The sequence below is a fragment of the Globicephala melas genome, chromosome 2 (assembly GCF_963455315.2).
Source record: "Globicephala melas chromosome 2, mGloMel1.2, whole genome shotgun sequence".
Lineage (NCBI taxonomy): Eukaryota > Metazoa > Chordata > Mammalia > Artiodactyla > Delphinidae > Globicephala > Globicephala melas.
Genome location: NC_083315.2, coordinates 62,718,082 through 62,738,883, shown reverse-complemented (window position 1 = coordinate 62,738,883; position 20,802 = coordinate 62,718,082). Strand labels below are relative to the sequence as shown.

The following is a 20,802-nucleotide window of genomic DNA, read 5'->3' as shown; positions in this document are numbered from 1 at the left end:
CTGGGCCCCACTCCCAGGGATTCAAGTTCAGGAGGTCTGATATGGGGCCTGAGAGTTTGCATTTCTAACAAGTTCTCTGATGCTGCTGCTGTTGACTCAGGATTCACACTTTGAGAACCATGGCTCTAGCTCTGTGCTGCCCTAACTGGACCCCATCAGCACTTGGTGCTCAATACCCCAAGTGCAGGAACAGTGCCCAAATGGGGTTGATTCCATTCTGAGCTCCACCTTGCATTCCTTAACCCAATTTGGAAAGGGAATTAAATCAGAGAAGTAAAAAAAGATAAATCTGCTATATTCTTGAAATCTGAATTGAGTGAATACTTCCAGGGAAACGAACAGGTCTATCTCCCCTAAGAGAAGGGTTGAAAGGCAAAAAAGATAAGGAAGCAATTAGAGAGGTATAATGAATGGCTGAATGTTGATAATTCCTGAAGCTTGATGATAGCTACATGAGAATTTATTATCCTGCTTTGTTTACTCCTAATATTATATGTTTGACATTTTCCATTTTTTAAAAAGTTCTTTTTAAGTAAACTGAGATTATAAAATAGAGGAGCCTAGCAGAAGATGGATGTGTGTTAGAGGAAATTTAAATGATATTTTCAAATTCTCAAGATGATTTAGAGATAAATCCACTTCACCAGTGCTTCTTAGACTTTCCTTTAAGCCCCTAGTACTGAGGAACATTAATACTTTCCTGACACTAACAAGGTAGCCCAAGGTTGTTCTACTGCAAGTCCAAATTTCTTTGAAATTTTGTGTTTTATCTCCCAAATGTGGTTTTGCATCCTAGTTAGTATCCATTTGGTTTCATCTAAAAATGTTTTAAATTATCATCATGGGAAAATGTTTCTTACCTGTTCACCTAATGGATGGACAAGCTGCCATCATTAGCTGTATAACCCTTATAACTCCAAAGACTTAAGTGGTTCGGTCTCAGGTGAGTATCAAGTGCAAGAACCATAGCTCAACAAAGTAATTCAATAGGAATTTCTTTCCTTGTGTTTGCTTTCAGAGGACATTGAAATTGATATGCATTTATCGCTCAGTGTTCTCATACTCAGACAACAAAAGAGTTTGGGTTCATTTGTGTCTCTGCAATAAACTCTTATATTACATTACATCTAAGTACATCCTATGCTTTTTAGATTAACTTCTGCCATTACCAATTCACTGGTAAGGATTGAATTAGTACCATCATCTTGGAACCCTCAGCAAAAAAGTAGTGTGTATGTGTTAATCCCAAACTCCTAATTTACCTCTCCCCCCCACCGGAAGAATCTGAAAAAGAATGTGTCTGTATGTGTATACATATATATATTATATACACATAACTGTATCACTTTGCTGTACACTTGAAACTAACACAACATTGTTTTTTTAGTGTTTTTGGTTTGGCCACACCGCGCGGCATGCAGAACTTCCCCAACCAGGGACCTAGCTGGTGCCCCCTGCAGTGGAAGCACAGAGTCTTAACCACTGGACCGCCATGGAAGTCCAACAACATTGTAAATTAACTATATTTCAGCAAAAAGTCTTTTAAAAAAGAAGAGAATAAAAGAGGTGAAAATGCTATTAGACTGGTTGTTTGGAATTTCCCACAAGATCTTGCATCTTTTCATTGGATTCAAGTTTATGCTTGAATCTTAAAAACAGTTTTGTTGGAAAAAGAATAACATATATATTATACACACACATATGTATCACATTAGTGTAGGTGCTGGTTAGGACAGGCAGGGGGTGATGTCAGTGAGAATCCAGTGTGAAGGGGAAAATAAAATAAGACAAGAGAGGTAGGCCTTGTACAGCAAAAATGTCCTGAGCTGACGAGACTGATTAATTCAATTTTCTGCTCCTGAGGTTAAAAAAAATCTTGGGAGCTTAGATGCAGCATTTAGAATAGTAAAACAATCAAGATAGCCATTGACTGAGCCTCAAAAAAAAACAGGGCATGGACACTAAGATTAGGGTTAAGAGGTTAGAAGCAAGAGAGAGCAGCTCTTGAATAGGACCCTCAGGATGAGAAGGGGATGCTAGCTTTATTCGACAACGTCTACTGAGTGTCCTTTTGTCACATACTAAATAAGACAGGGCTCCTGCCCTATGAAAAGTCACAGTAGGATTTTTTTAAATCTCAGGTACTAATTATCGACATTTTCCATACTCGATTGGAGAAGACAAGGGGGCTGTGCAAGATGGTTGAAGGCAGGGTCAAATCACACAAGACATTGATTGTGAATCAGGGGAGGGTGGGCTTTATCCTTTAAGCATGGGGGTACTTTACAAAGATCAATCTAGGGTAGCATGCAGGGAGAGCCATTATCAGACTTCTGCCGTGGTCCAGGGGTGAGGCAAACCGAACTTGAATGTGGGGAGGGGACTAGGCAGGAGGAGAAAGGAGAGAGAAAAACAGGGAAAAACCAAAGATGATTGCCAAAACTTCAATCTGAGTAGTGGGAGAATAATTCTTTTTTAAAAGGAGGAGGAGTTAGGAAGCAAGTTCATTTAGGGCGAGAAAGATATCGGGTTTATCTCTAGATGAACTGAGCTATAATGAGACCTGTTAGAGTAACTAGGCTCCTGGAATTCCTTCTAAAGGGCAGGGAGTTCCCCCCTGCTCCTGGGGAGTAGACAGTTCAGCCTAGAGAAGAGAGGTGGCCCCGGATGGCTGCAGTGGCAGAGCTGGGGCTGCCCATGAGGCATGGTGGATGCTCAGAAACTGTGGTGATCATGAACTTTGGGGCCTTTCCTATTCAGCATCCAGTGTTCTCTCCTAAAACCAGATCTCAGCTGTCCCTCTCCTGATCAAAAACCTTTCATGGCTCCCCAGTGCCCACCATCCAGCCCTCACAGTCTGCCCACAGCATTCACTTCCCACCTCACCTCCAGGGGCTCTTACTCCACACCCCACCCTGCTCTACTCCAGCCCCCACCACCCCATGATGCCCCTTCTCTAACCGCACCAGACTGTCCCCCACCCCTCCAAGGTCAGGCCTCTTCTGGCCTCTGCCTTTGTCCATGTCCTTCTCTGTTCTCCCCTGAATTCCTCCCCCTACCCCGCCATCCTCTGCCTGGTGAACTGCTTCTCACCCTGCAAATTCCTGCTCAGACACCACCAACACCCCCTGCTGTGATCCTCTGCACCCCATGGAAATTTTACCTGTCTCTCTATTCACGTCATATTAGTATGTGTCTAAGCTCCCAAAGTTGTGGGCTGTGTCTTACCTTTACAGCCCCCCAGTACCTCTTTGCTTAACTTATTATCTTACTTAAACCATAGATGGGATCTATTTCATACAACATTATTTGGGACTTAAAAATACACAAACTTGGGCTTCCCTGGTGGTGCAGTGGTTGAGTGTCCGCTTGCCGATGCAGGGGGCACGGGTTTGTGCCCCGGTCTGGGAGGATCCCACGTGCCACGGAGCGGCTGGGCCCGTGAGCCATGGCCGCTGGGCCTGTGCGTCCAGAGCCTGTGCTCCGCAACGGGAGAGGCCGCGGCGGTGGGAGGCCCGTGTACCGAAAAAAAAAAAAAATACACAAACTTTCTTTATAGTTAGTAAGCATTCAAAGGAAATTTGGAGTCAAAATAAATCAAATGTTAATATTGTAAAGAATGAGAATTAGCTGTCCTTAGCCATAATTCAGCAAGTAAATAACAGAGTTGGCAGTTCCCTTTATTCAAACCCCTCACAGCCTGTAATCACACAGTGCCAAAGAGAAAGCCAGCCTTCTTTCTCTGATACTCTGATTTTCAGTCCAAATGTGTTACATCATGTTGTAGAAAATCACACAGGTTCAATTCTTTCCAAACTCAAAATGCCAAAGTAATCTGAACTGAAAAAAATCAGTGTGATATGTGTGTATATTTGTTTAACAGAAACCATAATCTGGACATTTTATCAGACTGGACCTGGATCTACCCAAAGAGAGATGTTGCGCTTTTTTTTGTCATTTTTTTTTCAACAGAATTTTTAGGCATCACTGCATGCATTTACCATTTTGACCAGGAGGAATGGAGGACATTTTTGAGATTGAAATTCTTAAACAGGAGCATCTAGATAAAAGCAGGACTTTAAGGAGATTTCAGGAGCCTCTTATCTGAACTCCAAAGCTAAAATAAGATAGATCGGAACAATACAAGGACTTCCCTGGTGGTCCAGTGGTTAAGAATCCGCCTTCCAATGCAGGGGATGTGGGTTTGATCTCTGGTCGGGGAACTAAGATCCCACATGCCGCAGGGCAGCTAAGCTCACGCACCACAACTACAGAGCCGGTGTGCCGCAACTACAGATCCCACATGCTCTGGAGCCCACGCGCCACAACTACAGAGGAGCCCGTGTGCCCCAACGAAAAGCCCGCATGCCACAACGAAAGTTCCCACATGCCGCAACGAAAAGACCCGACGCAGCCAAAAAAAAAACAAAAAAGGAACAATACACCTCATAATTTACTTCTATTCAATAAGCATTTATTAAGTGCCAAGCGAAAGCTAAGTAGTGGGGCAAACATGTACATGTCACAGTATCTGCCATTAAAGCACTCACCTTCTATCAAGCGAGGCAGGTATATACACATATAGTTCAGGGATATAAACTTAATAATAGAAACCAGCCATAACATATTTATGTATAGATGCTACTTCTTTCAAAGTTGCATTGACGTTGCACTCTATGCCTTCTTCATACTCAGATCCTAAAACTTTTTTTGCACCACTTTTGGTCTTTCGCAGCTCTCTAGAGCATCACAGTGACAGAATGTTTTGTGTGATCTGTGCACATGGTCTCCCTACAGCATGTTTTTCTAATTAATTTTTATTGGAGTATCGTTGATTTACAATGTTGTGTTAGTTTCTGGTGTACAGCAAAGTGAATCAGTTATACATATACATATATCCACTCTTTTTTAGATTCTTTTCCCATATAGGTCATTACAGAGTACCAAGTAGAGTTCCCTGTGCTATACAGTAGGTCCTTATTAGTTATCTATTTTATATATAGTGGTGTGTACATGTCAATCCCAATCTCCCACTTTATCCCTTTCCCCCCAGTAACCATAGGTTCGTTTTTTACTGATACATCTGTGACTCTATTTCTGTTTTCTAAATAAGTTCATTTGTACCATTTTTTGAGATTCCACATATAAGTGATATCATATGGTGTCTGATTTACTTCACTCAGTATGACAATCTCTTACCAATCAGTAGATGTTCAGAGCACATTAGAGAATACCGGGGCTTTGTCTGAACTTCTTGTTTGATTATACACGCTGTTTCCCCTTCATCACATTATGTATTTCTAGAAGTTATCCACTGAAAGTTAGCTCAAAGCTTTAGAAAAATAGATGGGGAGCAACACACTTGTGGTTCAGGATGCAGGAAACAGTGGCACCTACTTCTGCTTTGGAAATTCTGTTACCTAATCCAGTCCTGGCTATACATTAGTATCACCTGGGAGCTTTTAAATCACTCGCTGTGCAAGCTGTACCTCAACCAATTAAATCCAAATCAATGGGGAGATGCGACCCAGGTGTGAGTATCTGGGGGAGAAGGAGTCATCTTGTGTTTTTTTGGGTTTTTTTTTTTTTTTTTTTGCGGTACGCGGGCCTCTCACTGTTGTGGCCTCTCCAGCTGCGGAGCACAGGCTCCGGACACGCAGGCTCAGCGGCCATAGCTCACGGGCCCAGCCGCTCCGCGGCATGTGGGATCTTCCCGGACCGGGGCAGGAACCCGTGTCCCCTGCATCAGCAGGCGGACTCTCAACCACTACGCCACCTGGGAAGCCCGTCATCTTGTTTTTTTAAAAAAAAAAGTTTTTATGTGTAAATAATTTGAATTCAAATTATTGAATAAATGTTGAAAAAGTTAAAATAGTACAGAGAACCCCTGTATTTACTTATTCAGAGTCACCTATATTTTTTCCTTCTGAACCATTTGAGGGTAAGTTACATGTACCACAGCCCTTTATCTACAAGTACCCCAGTTTCAGTGAGTATTTGCTAAGAATGGGAATACTCTCTTACGTAACCACAGGATAGCCTGCAACTTCACACATTTACATTGACACAACATTTACAAGAACTAGAACAAAAAATTTCACAATTTGTATGGAAACACAAAAGACCCCGAATAGCCAAAGCAATCTTGAGAACTAAAAACGGAGCTGGAGGAATCAGGCTCCCTGACTTCAGACTCTACTATAAAGCTACAGTAATCAAGACAGTATGGTACTGACACAAAAACAGAAAGATAGATCAATGGAACAGGATAGGAAGCCCAGAGATAAACCCACACACATATGGTCACCTTATCTTTGATAAAGGAGGCAGGAGTGTACAGTGGAGAAAAGACAGCCTCTTCAATAAGTGGTGCTGGGAAAACTGGACAGGTACATGTAAAAGTATGAGATTAGATCACTCCCTAACACCAAACACAAAAGTAAGCTCAAAATGGATTAAATACCTAAATGTAAGGCCAGAAACTATCAAACTCTTAGAGGAAAACATAGGCAGAACACTCTATTACATCAATCACAGCAAGATCCTTTTTGACCCACCTCCTAGAGAAATGGAAATAAAAACAAAAATAAATAAATGGGACCTAATGAAACTTCAAAGCTTTTGCACAGCAAAGGAAACCATAAACAAGACCAAAAGACAGCCCTCAGAATGGGAGAAAATATTTGCAAATGAAGCAACTGACAAAGGATTAATCTCCAAAATTTACAAGCAGCTCATGCAGCTCAATAACAAAAAAACAAACAACCCAATCCAAAAATGGGCAGAAGACCTAAGTAGACATTTCTCCAAAGAAGATATACAGCTGCCAACAAACACATGAAAGAATGCTCAACATCATTAATCATTAGAGAAATGCAAATCAAAACTACAATGAGATATCATCTCACACCAGTCAGAATGGCCATCATCAAAAAATCTAGAAACAATAAATGCTGGAGAGGGTGTGGAGAAAAGGGCACACTCTTGCATTGCTGGTGGGAGTGTGAATTGGTACAGCCACTATGGAGAACAGCATTGAGTTTCCTTAAAACACTACAAATAGAACTACCATATGACCCAGCAATCCCACTACTGGGCATATACCCTGAGAAAACCATAATTCAAAAAGAGTCATGTACCAAAATGTTCATTGCAGCTCTATTTACAATAGCCAGGAGATGGAAACAACCTAAGTGTCCATCAACAGATGAATGGATAAAGAAGATGTGGCACATGTATACAATGGAATATTACTCAGCCATAAAAAGAAACGAAATTGAGCTATTTGTAATGAGGTGGATGGACCTAGAGTCTGTCATACAGAGTGAAGTAAGTCAGAAAGAGAAAGACAAATACCGTATGCTAACACACATATATGGAATTTAAGAAAAAAAAGTCATGAATATGGGGTAAGACAGGAGTAAAGACACAGACCTACTGGAGAAGGGACTTGAGGATATGGGGAGGGGAAGGGTGAGCTGTGACAAAGCGAGAGAGAGGCATGTACATATATACACTACCAAACGTAAGGTAGATAGCTAGTGGGAAGCAGCCGCATAGCACAGGGAGATCAGCTCGGTGCTTTGTGACCGCCTGGAGGAGTGGGATAGGGAGGGTGGGAGGGAGGGAGACGCAAGAGGGAAGAGATATGGGAACATATGTATATGTATAACTGATTCACTTTGTTATAAAGCAGAAACTAACACACCCCTGTAAAGCAGTTATACCCCAATAAAGATAAAATTTACAAGTACTTAATTTACCGTCCGTACTCCAGTTTTGTCAGTTGATCTAATAATGTCCTTTATAGCACTTTTCTTCCTCCAGTTCAGGAGCAAATCTAGGCTAGGTACTGCATTCATTTGACATTTCTCCCTCTCCTCATTTAATCTCTAATGTTTCCACAGACTTTGTCTTTTATCGTATTGACATTTTTTAAGAATACAGTCCCCCACCCTTAAAAAAATTTAAGTGTTCCTCACTGTCTGATGTTTCTCGTGACTAGATTAAAGTTATACACTGTCAGCTGAACCCTGGGTTAGGGGTGGTGCGCCCTTTGCAAGGTACCACGTCACAGTGTCTACCTTTTCTCACTGGTGCTGTTAATTTTGATCACCTGGTAAAGTGTTGCCCAGTTTCTTCACTGGATAATTACTCTTTCTTTTTCTCCCTTGCAACTAATAAGCAGTCTGAGGGGCTGACAAGACCACTGGAATATATTGCTCCACATCAAAATTTCCCCCCAAGGTTTAGTGTGTGTTGATGATTTCTGGCTGATCCAATCTTTACCATGACGATTGCAAAATGATTTTCCAACTCCAGCACTCTCTCTATATTTACCAGTCGGCCCTTGAAATTTTTCATAAGCAAGAGCCCTCCCTTCTCCCCCATGTATTTATTTATCTACTTATTATTGGTATGAGCTCATGAATTTCCTTTTCTTTCAGTAATTTGTAATTTGTTACCATACTTATTTGGGTGCTCAAACTGTCTCAGATGTGGCCAATAGGAGCTTCTTCAAGGTGACTCCTATGTCCTTGTGACATGTCCCCATCATCTTTGTGAACACTTCCTTACTTCCAGGCTTATCTTATACCTACCGTGCCCCATCCCTGGAACTAGTCATTTCTCCAAATAAGGGTGCCTTTTCATGGGGAATGGTATTAGAGACCAAGATTAAGGTGCAGGGTATGCTTATTGCTAGTGGGGTGTCTCTGCTTCTTAACCCTCTTAGCAGACAGAGCTAGGAAATATATGCATGTATGTATACATATGCAAACACATAACAAAAATACACAGACTCACATACGTATACATATATATGGTGTACATATAAACATGCACATATACCTACATATCCATGATTTCAAAATTATGAATTCACACTGATATCTTAAATTTAAATCCATGCCCCACAGTGTTCTGTGTTGCCTTCCCCCATTCCATATTTGTACGCCTCCTTTTCCACGGTGAGATCCCTGGCTCCCAACAAGAAGTCCAGCCACTTTGGGAAAATGTTTGGCAGTGCCTACTGCAACTAAGTATACCTATGCCTTTAACACAGCAATTCTACTTCTGGGTATATTCCCAACAGAAATGAGAACTTATGTCCACCAAAAACATACAAGAATGTTTTATAGCAGCTTTACCCAAAGGAGCCAAAACTGGAAACACCCCAAAGTCAATCAACAATAGAAAAGTAAATCGTGGCATATTTATATGATACTAAATTGCTATGAAAAAGAATGAACTACTGATAAATGCAACAAAGTGGATGAGTCTCACGGGCATCAAGTTAAGTAAAAGATGTCCGATGCAAAAGAATATGTATGTTATTATTCCATTTATAGGAAATTCATAAACAGGGAAACTGTGGCTCCAGACGGCAGAGTAGTGGCAACATTCGAGACTTACGAGGATGGGGTAAAGGCTCTGTGGGGACCGGAAGGAGCCTTGTGGGGGGCTGGAATGTTCTGTATTTTATCCAGGTAGTAGTAACACAGGCGTAATACAAATATTAAAAAATTCAAGCTCTAAACTTATCATTTAAATACTTTACTATATGTGAGTTATATCCTATTTTTTTAATTTAATACAGCTATAACTTGGGCTGCCAATGCAATTAACTCAACTGGAATGACTGAATCGGACCAAATTCACATGTGTTCAGGAAATGACAACTCTATCAGAACTTAATCATCTGCCTGACAACTACTGCTTTTCTGTTGTAATACACATCCAGTGTCAGTAATGGGAAAATGGGGAAAAAAATTGTGCATCAAAGGATTTAACAGTACAGTACGTGGGCTTACTCAGTGTCTTGATATAATTTTTTGTTGAGTTGAATTGGACTGTCTTCTACACACACACCCCAAGGGTTAATCACAATCCAAACCCTTAATGGTTTATGCTTTGTGTGTAAAGTCACGCGATGATAGGTGTCCTCTGGGATTGCTTACTGGTAACTTGAAATCAATGGAAAAGTCAGCTCTGGGAATCCTAAATGCTCAAAGACAGGGTGGGAGAGTGCTATGGAGAGAGCTTCAGGGATAGGGTGGAAGGAACATAGGTGTCAACCCCCAGACTGGACCCTTTGCTCCCCTCCTCTCAGTGTGGGCCCTTTTGCCCAGGCAAAGCCAGTATATGAGAAGTGAAACCATTTCTCCCTCGACTGAGAATCCTTCTCTTTTGATCAGGACTCAAAAATAAGAGAGGAGGGCAGGAAGGTGTGTAGTGCTTCTCCAACTTTAAATGTACCACAACCGCCTGGAGGGCTTGCGAAACGTGAATTCTGGACCTCACCCATGTTTCTGATTCAGCCGGCCTGAACCTACATTATCTACCAGCTTCCGGGGATGCTGGTCCAAGGACCACACTTTGAGGATTACTGGTGTAATTGCATGAATGTGGAATTAGAGCATCAACGTCCAAGTCCTAAATGCTACCGAATAGTCTGTGACCTTGAGCAAACAACTTAATCTCTCTGAACCTATTTCCTCATCTGTATGATAAGGATAATACGTGTCCTGCTTGCCCTATAGGATTGGCATTCATATTATGAGTTCATTTGTGTTTTGAAAACCATAATCACTAGACCAGATGTTCTCCACTTTCATGTGCTGTGGACTCCCTTGGCAGTCTATGGATACCTTCTCAGAATAATGTTTTTAAATCCATAAAATAAGATACAGAAAAATCCAAAGGAAACCAGTTATACCTAATTATCAAAACACTTTAGAAAACCAATTTTTACTATACATAGTAACATGCTCCTTTAACATTAAAATAGGCGATCTCATGGAGGGTCTAATAACTATTGTAATTCTAAAATAGTGATGAGTTATTTAACAATATTTCATAATATCTGTAACATCCATAATGTCTTGTGAATAGACAAGTGATTTCTATTGGTGACAAAGCCACAGTACTGCTAATACTGTTATGGTTTGTTGCCTACAGTTATAATAGAAGGAATGCTAAATTTCACTTGGAAGCTGGTGAAAATAAAGATGTAATTGACAGACCCCTCCATGGTGGTAGTATGAAGTGAATAGTTGTGTTCCATTTTCAGGGTCTCTAGATTAGCTGAAATATTCTGAGACTCAGTTGGGATCATGCCCATATGTGGGCTTCTGTGGAAGCTCATAGACCAGACTGAAAATGGCAGGACTCCAAACCTTCAGCTACATCACGGCAGTGGCCAGTGACGTCTGACCCCTTCACCCTTAAGTTTGTTGCGCTGCTTCCCTAACAGCTTCTAAGAATGGGTGAAACATTAAGAAGCTTGGAATTTTGTTAATAGGAGGAACTTAAGCTTCATTTCCAAGGGAAGAAACAGACATCTAGATCACAGTGATCTGTTTGCTGTAAGGAAACCACCTTCTTTATTTGATTTTGGAAGCCAGTGATTGGGTCATCAACAGTGGGCATTAAGATGGTGGGATAAGGCTTCCCCGGTGGCGCAGTGGTTAAGAATCTGCCTGCCAGTGGAGGGGACACGGGTTCGAGCCCTAGTCCGAGAAGATCCCACATGCCGCGGAGCAACTAAGCCCATGCATCACAACTACTGAAGCCCGCACGCCTAGAGCCCGTGCTCCTCAACAAGAGAAGCCACCACAATGAGAAGCCCGTGCACCACAAGGAAGAGTAGGCCCCGCTCACTGCAACTACAGAAAGCCCCCCACATGCAGCAACAAAGACCCAATGCAGCCAGAAATAAATAAATAAAATAAAATAAGATGGTGGGATAAGGTATATGAGAAGCAGGGCTTGGACATATTAGCAATTCCTATACAAACCTTGGAGAAAGGCATTATTGGTGCAGATAGTTTAGGCCAAATATATATGCTCAGCGTCGTCAACTAAAACTGGAATAAAACCCAAATGTCTAACAAGAATAGAGATTTCCTCTTATTGACGTAGTTGTGAAGTTGCCTTTCGAATAGGCTTTGCCAAAGCTAGACCTTTAGTGAACACACTCATTAGCAAGAACCATGAGTCACCTGCACCTTTTTGTGGGCTAGCTCTGGACACCATTAATAGCTCTGGAACTGCTTACAGGCACAGAAATTGTAGATGCAGCTGTTTTCAATATGCAAGGCCAGGCCAGATGGGGGCTAGTTTTGGAGCTATTTCAGAAGCTAACCTGTGGGCATATGGAATCAGGACCATGTTTACTAAAAATCTGATGTGGCTTTTTTTTTTTAATGCTTTGCTATTATATGATTAAAGATTCATCTAAACCTTTAGAGGGAATGTACAGGTAACAGTAGTGGATGGTAAAAAGATTCAGGAACCCAATGTTTCATTTCCTGGGGGGGCCTTTGATGCTCTCTCCCATACAGTACTTCAAATGTTCTTTAATGGACTTTTTGGTTTCCAGATAATAACCTCTTCTACAATACTGCCATTAAAAGCAATAAAATCTTAGCCAGAACCTACCTTAATTCTGAGCTCTTGATGTTCTGAATGGTCTTTTAAGGAGAAGCTGTAAAAAAAAAAAAAAGGGAAAATCTTTATATCCCTTAGTAGTATTTCTGTAGTACCTTGTCCTTTATATTAATTAAAAATTTTAAGCTTTAAAGAAAGTAATATATGCATATGGTAAAAAAAATTTTAAATGGTAGTAAAAAGATATAAAATGGGAAATAACTGTCTCCCTTCTAATCTCCCATCCCAACCTAAACCCCGGTTCCTGTCCCCAAATGTTAACAGTTTTAGAACCATCTTTCCCTGAAATGTTTTCTGTGTGTGTCTACATGTTTTATGTATATGTTTTTATTTAAAAGCATATCACAGGGACTTCCCTGGCGGTCCAGTGGTTAAGACTCTACGCTTCCACTGCAGGGGGCACGGGTTCGACCCCTGATCAGGGAACTAAGATCCCACATGCCCACTGTGCGGCCAAAATGAAAAAGTATTCAAGTAAGAAAAAGAAAATTTTTTTTAATGTATCACAGAGTTCTTTTCATACCCACGTACACAGACCTGCCTCATCATTTTTAGGGCCACGTGATATTCCATTGCATGATTATCCAGGGTGACAATTTACATAAGCAATCCTCTACTAATGGATATTTAGGTTGGCCTTAGTTTTTCTCAAGTTAAAACAGTCTGCAGAGAATATCCTTATTAAAAACACTTTTGCATACTTAGAAGGATAGCCCTCAAGTAGTTTCCTAGAAGTACAATGCTCACGTCAAGAGGATGGGCATTTAAACATCCTCTTGACCTGAGAACAGACTGTAACCAAACTGCCCTCCAAGGTTGAATCGGTTTACATTCCCACCAGCAATGTCATGGGTGCTTGCTTGTTTGCACACATGTCAATTCTGGCAGTATTAAATTTTTTAAACATTTGCTGATCTGGTGGGTCAAGAATATTACATTGTGGTTTTGACTTGCATTTCTTAAATTATAAGTAAGGTAGAGCATCTTTTCATTTGCTTGTGGAATTTGTATTTGGTTTTCTGTGCATTGCCTACTTATCATTCTTTGCCTGTCTTTCTTTTGAGCTGTTGCCTTTTTCTACTAGATATTTTTGCATTCCGTAAGTATTAAGTTCCTACTACATGGTGAGCAGTATGCTGGGCACTAGAGCTCACCATTGTTGGTGAGGAAACACCACTGTCTTTGCCCTTTGGGAGCTTACAGTACTGGGACACAAACATTAACCAAGTTATGCTCTGAATGGGTGTATGTACAGACTGAGTTAAGTGCCCTGAAGAAAAGGCTCTTGCATCTCTTAGAGCATGTGAGAAGAGAGAGACCTGGACTGAGGGTAGGAGAAGATCACCTGAAGTAGCTGACATCTAAAGAACAAATAGGATTTGTGGTTAGGGAAAGCATTTCTGGAAGAAGGAACAGCATTTTGGAGGGAATGTGATGTACCAGATGAGCTAAAAGAAGGCCAGGGATCAGAGCACAGAGAGTAGAATAACAGTGACACAAGATGAGGCTGGACTACATCACCTGGGCCCTGACCCCATTGATGATTGAGGGGTTCTTCTCCTAGAGAAATAGAAAGTATTGAAGGATTTTGAGCCACAGTTGGTTATCAAATCTGCATTCTGAAAAGATCACTCTGGCTGAAAAGAAGGTAAACAGGAAGACCAGTCAGAAGGTTTTTGAGTTAGTCCATATGAAATCTGATGGTACCTTGGCCCTGGATTATGACAGTGGACATGAAGAGAAGTAGATGAGGGCTTCCCTGGTGGCGCAGTGGTTGAGAGTCCGCCTGCCGATGCAGGGGACATGGGTTCGTGTCCCGGTCCGGGAAGATTCCACATGCTGCGGAGCAGCTAGGCCCGTGAGCCATGGCCGCTGAGCCTGTGCGTCCGGAGCCTGTGCTCCGCAACGGGAGAGGCCACAACAGTGAGAGGCCCGCGTACCGCAAAAAAAAAAAAAAAAAAAAAAAAGAAGTAGATGAGTTCAAGAAATATGGAGAAGGTCAAATAAAATTTGATGATGGATGGGATATAAGGGATAAGGAAGGGAGGAAGTGTCCAGGATGATTCCTAGGTTCCTAATTAGATGGATGGTGGTACCATTTACTGAAATAAGAACCACCATATGATCCAGCAGTTCTACTCCTGGGTATACATCAAAAAAAAACTAAAACATTAATTCAAAAAGATGTATGGACATAGCAGCACTATTAACAATAGCCAAGATATGGAAGCAGACCAAGTGCCCGTCAACAGATGAATGGATAAAGATGTGAGATATATATATATATTATATATTCCATTACATATATATATATAATATTACTCAGCCATAAAAAGAATGAAATTCTTCCATTTGCAGCAACATGAATGGAGTTAGAGAATATTATGCTTAGTGTAATACGTAGGACAGAGAAAAACACTATATGATATCAGTTATATGTGGAGTCTAAAAAAATAATATAAATGAATGTATATGCAAAACAGAAATGGACTCACAGACATAGAAAACAAACTAGAGGTTACCAAAGGGGAGAGGAAAGAGAGTATAATATGTAAAAATACTAAATCATTATGCCATAAACCTGAAATTAATATAATATTGTAAATAAACTATACTTCAGTTAAAAAAAAGAAATACTGGAAGAGGTCAAGGATGAATTCAGGCTTACACAACACGTCTGAGTGAAGCTGTCAAATAGCTAATTAGATATAAAAGTCTGGGACCAGGGAGTTCCCTCGTGGTCCAGTGGTTAGGACCCCGCACTCTCACTGCTGAGGGCCTGGGTTCAATCCCTGGTCAGGGAACTAAAATCCCATAAGCCTGGGATCAGAGGAAACGTCTGGATTGGAGACATAAATATGGAAGTCACTGGAATATAGTAATTAAAGCCATGGGCAAAGATGCAATCACCCATGAAAGGAGTACAGCACCCAAATCAGCTCTACTCTGAAGCCTTAAGGAACACTAACGTTTAATGGCCGAGTAGAGAAAGATGAGACAAAAAAAGAAAGAACAGCTGAGCAGCCCGAGAGCAGGAGGAAAACCAGCTGAGCGAGGTGTCCCAGAAACCAGTGAAAGAAGGTTTCAAATAGAATGGAGCAGCCAGTAGTGCCAAATGCTGCTGAGACATCTAATAAGAGGAAGGCTGGAAAATGCCCATTGGAATGGGCAACATGGAGGTCCTGGTGACGTTCATTTGAATTGTTACAGTGAAATAATGGGGGCAGGAGTCAGACTGGAGATGATTGAGAAATGAATGGGAAGTGAAAACACAGAGACACCATATGGACCCCTCTCAAGAAGTGTGGTTTTGAGAGAAAACAGCCCCAAACCTATTCATCCTCAGTCTCTACTCTTGACCCTTCCTTGCCACTCAGTAAGCTGAAGTGATTTTCTAATTTGGTATTTGATGTTCCACAGCTGTGGTCTCCCAGGAGCCATGGCAACAAGCCAGCCAGGGATAGCGTCTGCAGGGGAGGCCACCTCAACCCTGGGGGCTCTTCCACCTCTCAGAGCAGCTTCTGACTCTGCAGGCCTGGGAAGGCCCATTGTAGAAAACGCTGCTGAAACTGGCTTTAAGAAACAAAGAGTCCTTATATTTTAGAGACACCTACTGAAAACTGTAAGGATAAATAGTGTCTGGGATTTGCAAAGTGAAGAAAGCTAAGTCAGGAGTTGATAATTATTGAAGCTGGGTGATGGGATGGGTACGTGGAGGTTTATTATACCGTTCTCACTACTTTCGTTTATGTGTAAATTTTTTTCAAAATACATTGTAAAAAAATTAAGTTTAGTAACTATGTAACTTGAAAGTACACAGAGCCAGTGACTGTCACAGGCCCACTGTTGACCATGCCACTTAAAATGGGATCTCCTTTAAATCCAATTTGCCATTCGCTTGTGGGTTTCAAGGTACCAAATGTCTAAGGGAGTCAAGTCTGCTCTCAGATGCTGCCCTTTCTTCTCTCAGTAACTCTAACACCTTGTTCCTTGCCCCTCTTCTCCTTTCTTACCTCCCTCCTGAGTCCACTGTTATCGGACTCCAAATAGCAGTTCTGTCACTTGTCTTCATGAACTTGAACAACTTCCTTCTCAGACTTGAACCATGTTCTGAAAGATGAGGATGCACATCCGCTTAGCAATGTTGTGAAGATGACTTCTGACAGTGTATGTGGGAGTAGGTACATAGCTACACCCTCAAAAGTCCACAGAAGTCAGATAATACAAATGAATGAAGATGACCAAGTAGGAGAAAGTCCTGTGACCCTTTTAGCCTGTTTTTAGCTTTGCCACTTTTAGTAGACATACCAGTAGGAAGAATTTTAAGAAATTTTCTATTCTATAAGGAAAATATTAATTCAGCATGATCATAAACAGAATAAATAATCTATATTCATAAATAAATGGGTAATAAACTGAGACTTAGCCTCAGTGTTGGGGATCACTAGGGAGCGGTGGGGAGTAGGGCAAGCCAGAGCACGCAGGCCCCATCTAATAGAGGCAGTCCTCCTCAGCTCCATGACTCTGCCATGAGAGAATGTGGAGCCAAGGTTAACATGTCTTCTTGTTTTACAAGAGAAGCTAGAACTCTAAAATTTTTATGTGAGATCTCCCAATTCTTAAATTTGGTTTCAATTATTTACAAAAAAAGAACACTACAATGGCTAAACTAATTCCATTTGTGGGCCAAAAGCAGCTCATGAGCTGCCAGTGTGCAACCTCTCACCTAGATAATGGGATAGAACACAGTTTCCCTTCCCCGCCCCCTTATCTTCCACCTCTAACTTTCTCCTTTCTCTCATTTTCCACATTCTTCTCTCCTAACCACGCCCACCCTTCCTTTCTAGACTAAGTCCAAGTGGTAGAAGGGATGGAAGTGGGTTGAAGAAGTGATGAAGCCCGAAGGGCTGTGATCTAGATGCCTCATCCTGTTCCAGGGCCTAGGCCAGTGCCCTGCACATAGTCGATCATAATGACAAACCCGATGAATGAATAAGCCAGCAAGTAGGGGGCAGTCAGTTTCTTGTGCACACCTGGGCTTACCTGAGGACTCTCATTTTTCTCAACAGCCTTGCGAAGTCGTTCTGGCCGCTCCATCATCAACGGGAACTGGGCAATTGACCGGCCTGGAAAATATGAAGGAGGAGGGACCATGTTCACATACAAGCGACCAAATGAGATTTCGAGCACTGCCGGAGAGTCCTTTTTGGCCGAAGGTCCCACTAATGAGATCTTGGATGTCTATGTGAGTTTGAACTCTTGCCTGGATTTTGTATCTTCTTGCTTCTCAGGACCACACTTAGAACAAATAAACAACAAATATTGCCCTTGCTCAGTAAGGCCGTTTGAGCGGCGCCTTTTGGGGTGCCCTTTCATGCTTGGCATTCCTCTCTGCCCCTCACCTCCGAATGTACCTAGCTCATAGAAACCTTAAACTCTCCCAGATGCTTATTACCCTCAGCGTTTATGGAGCCAGTAAAACCAATTTTACTTGTTGAACCAAATCAGAGGCAAAACATACGCTTTATTTCATGAGCATTGGCTCTCCTCCAGACACTTTCCTCCTATGCTAATTTGGCGTGTTTTCTTTTTACGGCAAAAGAAAGCAAATGCCTAAAGCAAGAGGAGACCACTCACAGTTCCCAGCCCTCTTCAAATTCTATTAAAGCAAGTGAAGAAACAAGAACTCCAGAGTACTCCAGATGACACAATAAAGCTTGGAGTAACAATATAGAGATTTACCAGTCGTTCCCTGCTTCGCAGAAGACAGAACTTTGATTTCTTTGACAAGAAACTAAAGTACTAAGTTGCCCCGGAGTTAAAAATGGTCCTTATTTTTTAAAAGAAACCACTAGACTCCAATCTTCTTAAAAAGATCAGGAAATAAAAGGGGACCGGAAATAAAAGCTCAAAATCACGTTTTGATAAAAAAGAATGCGCTCACCCATAGATATATATTCTCTCACCATCTCCAAAGCCGTGCTGGTCTACTTGATATTTGCCAAGTTCGAATTTTATAAATATGACTTGTCTAACTATACAGTTACATGTTCATTCCCTTTGGGCCTGGTGGCTCATGGACTAGAAACTACAAAGGAAGTCTTGTTACAGCTCATTCTGAATACTTTTTTATAGACTGTCCAGCTGGTGTTGGTCTCCGGGTAAGTTTCGAATGGCATTAGGGGTAAAAACTCAGGTTGTTAAAGGCCCACTATGGGTGGTCTGGGTTGTGGTGGCCAGTAATAATTTCATAAACGGGACAAGGTTTGCACTGGCAGAATGTTCACACAGAAGAGGCACAGTAGAGGGGGGAAGGCTTTCCGGCCCCAGAATGACTGTTGGATTGTGTGAAAAGAGAAGTGAGGGGACTAGGAGTAGACAGCAAGGACCTGTGGTCACACCACCGTGTCCCTCGGGGGTTCTCTGCTCCCCGCCATGGTTCCTGGATGTAGGGGGCCCAGGGGTTCTCATGTCCGCCTTCTGTTGGGTGATTTCTAGACGGGAGGCCACGTTTCACACGTAGGGAAGGGGTAAAGACTGATGGTGTAACTGGGTAGAATGGACACCCTCATGGACCAAACAGGACCCACCCATGCAGGAGTGACTCAGAGAATGCCTGTAGCTAACAGGACCTCAGAGATCAACTGGATTCTCACCTCCTGCTTCTCCAGATGAAGAAATCGAAAACCATGAGATTGAGGGACTTGCTCTAGGTGACCCAGCGGGTAAAGAGGAGAACCCCTTCGTAAAGCAGTAGAGACAGAAATATCACAACGTGACCTGTCTCCTTGCCTGGCTCGTATTTTCACTGCAGATTTGCATTCCGCGGCTCCATTTAACCCACCACCCTGCTTCCCTCCAGGAAAGCCATGAGCACAAAGGATTTTGTGCTCCAAAGCCAATAGGGAGGGATTTATTCTGCTGAGCCATGCTGGTTTGTTTCGTGTACTTGTCCCGGACAATGTTTCATTGCTGACTTCCACAGCCCTATGCAGCTTTTGTCATGGGTCCCTGAGAGAGAATAGGACCCAAGGAGACTTATTGCCCTTATACCTGTTTTCCTCACCTTATCTCTCTGTGGTTCTGGAACTTTCCATGGATGAGAGGGGATGGGACCCAGAGAGTCAATGAGGGAGAGGGTTGGGTCAGACCCTTCCTGAGTCAGCCTCCCGGGCCAGGTAGAGGACTTGGGAGGAACCTGGGGGATCTCGGGGCGACGCTGCCAGAGGTCTGGCCCTTCCTTACATGACCCTGTCTCGCCACCTAGTGTTCAAACGGGTTCTCTGTAGTGAAAACTTAAGTGTCTATTCTGGATATTTTGAGGACCATGAGGAAAATCTAAGCAATGGTAGAGGATGGTTGGGAGCCGACAGAAAGATTCCCTACCATTGCTCCCATCTTCCTGTTTAAAATTTATAAAATCTTGACTTTCAACCTAGTTTTCTTCTTATTCTCTCAAAGACTACGTTCTTCATTCTTCAAAAGCAGATAGCGAAAAGCCATCTGGAAATAGCTTTCGTTTAGTGTGTCACCAGTCCGCTAATATTATTAGATGTAAATCAGTCCACTCATTTATAGTTAGTGCCACTTACACCATTGAGCCCAAAGCCAGCAGGAAGGGGATATGCATGTGTGCCAGTGCAGTGACATTGACCTTTGTGTCGTCAGATGATACACCAGCAGCCTAACCCAGGAGTCCACTACGAGTACGTAATCATGGGGAACAATGCCATCAGCCCACAGGTGCTGCCTCACAGGAGACCAGGTAAAATTTCTGGTTTTGCTGCCGGTCACTCCGGATCATTTCCTTTTAACGCCCTTTCTCTCTTCTTCTTGTGTATCTGCCCTCTGTCTCTCGGTCAACACAGAGAAAACCCATGGACACATATTTCAGAGTCAATGGGCCTTGATATCAGAGGATGCCTCACCATTTGCCTGGGCCTTCACTGATAAGAGTGTTTCATTCACTTGACTCAAAAATGAAGTGAACATTCTCAGTCTGTCTTTCCATTTCAACATTTTGAAATGTCTTTTATATTAGTTTCCTATCACTGCTCTAACAAATGACTTTAAACTCAGGAGCATAAAGCAACACAAATTCACTGTCTTATAGTTCCGGAGGTCAGAAGTGCAAAATGGGTTTTGCTGGGCGGGAATCACGGTGTTGGCAGGCTGTGCTCCCTGTGCAGGCTCTGGGAAAGAATCAGTTTCCTTACCTTTTTCAGCAGAGGCCACCTGCGTTTCTTGGTTCATGGCCCCTTCCTCCGTCTTCAAAGTCAGCTGAATAGCACCTTCAAATCTCTCTCTGCCTCTGACCCTCTTCTTCTGTCATCTCTCCTTCTCCTGCCTCTT

The 20,802-nt window shown here is 42.2% G+C and overlaps 1 protein-coding gene across 3 annotated transcripts in view; it reads left to right on the top strand.

Annotated features, from left to right (window-relative positions):
• Window positions 1–20,802, top strand: part of THSD4 (thrombospondin type 1 domain containing 4) — a 628,347-nt gene that overhangs the window by 578,047 nt on the left and 29,498 nt on the right. For all 3 annotated transcript variants that reach the window (XM_070044883.1, XM_030875085.3, XM_060294046.2), the window contains 2 exons: window positions 17,520–17,695; window positions 20,119–20,215. In XM_070044883.1, the coding sequence (XP_069900984.1) occupies window positions 17,520–17,695; window positions 20,119–20,215 (273 nt within the window). The remainder of the gene's footprint in view (window positions 1–17,519; window positions 17,696–20,118; window positions 20,216–20,802) is intronic.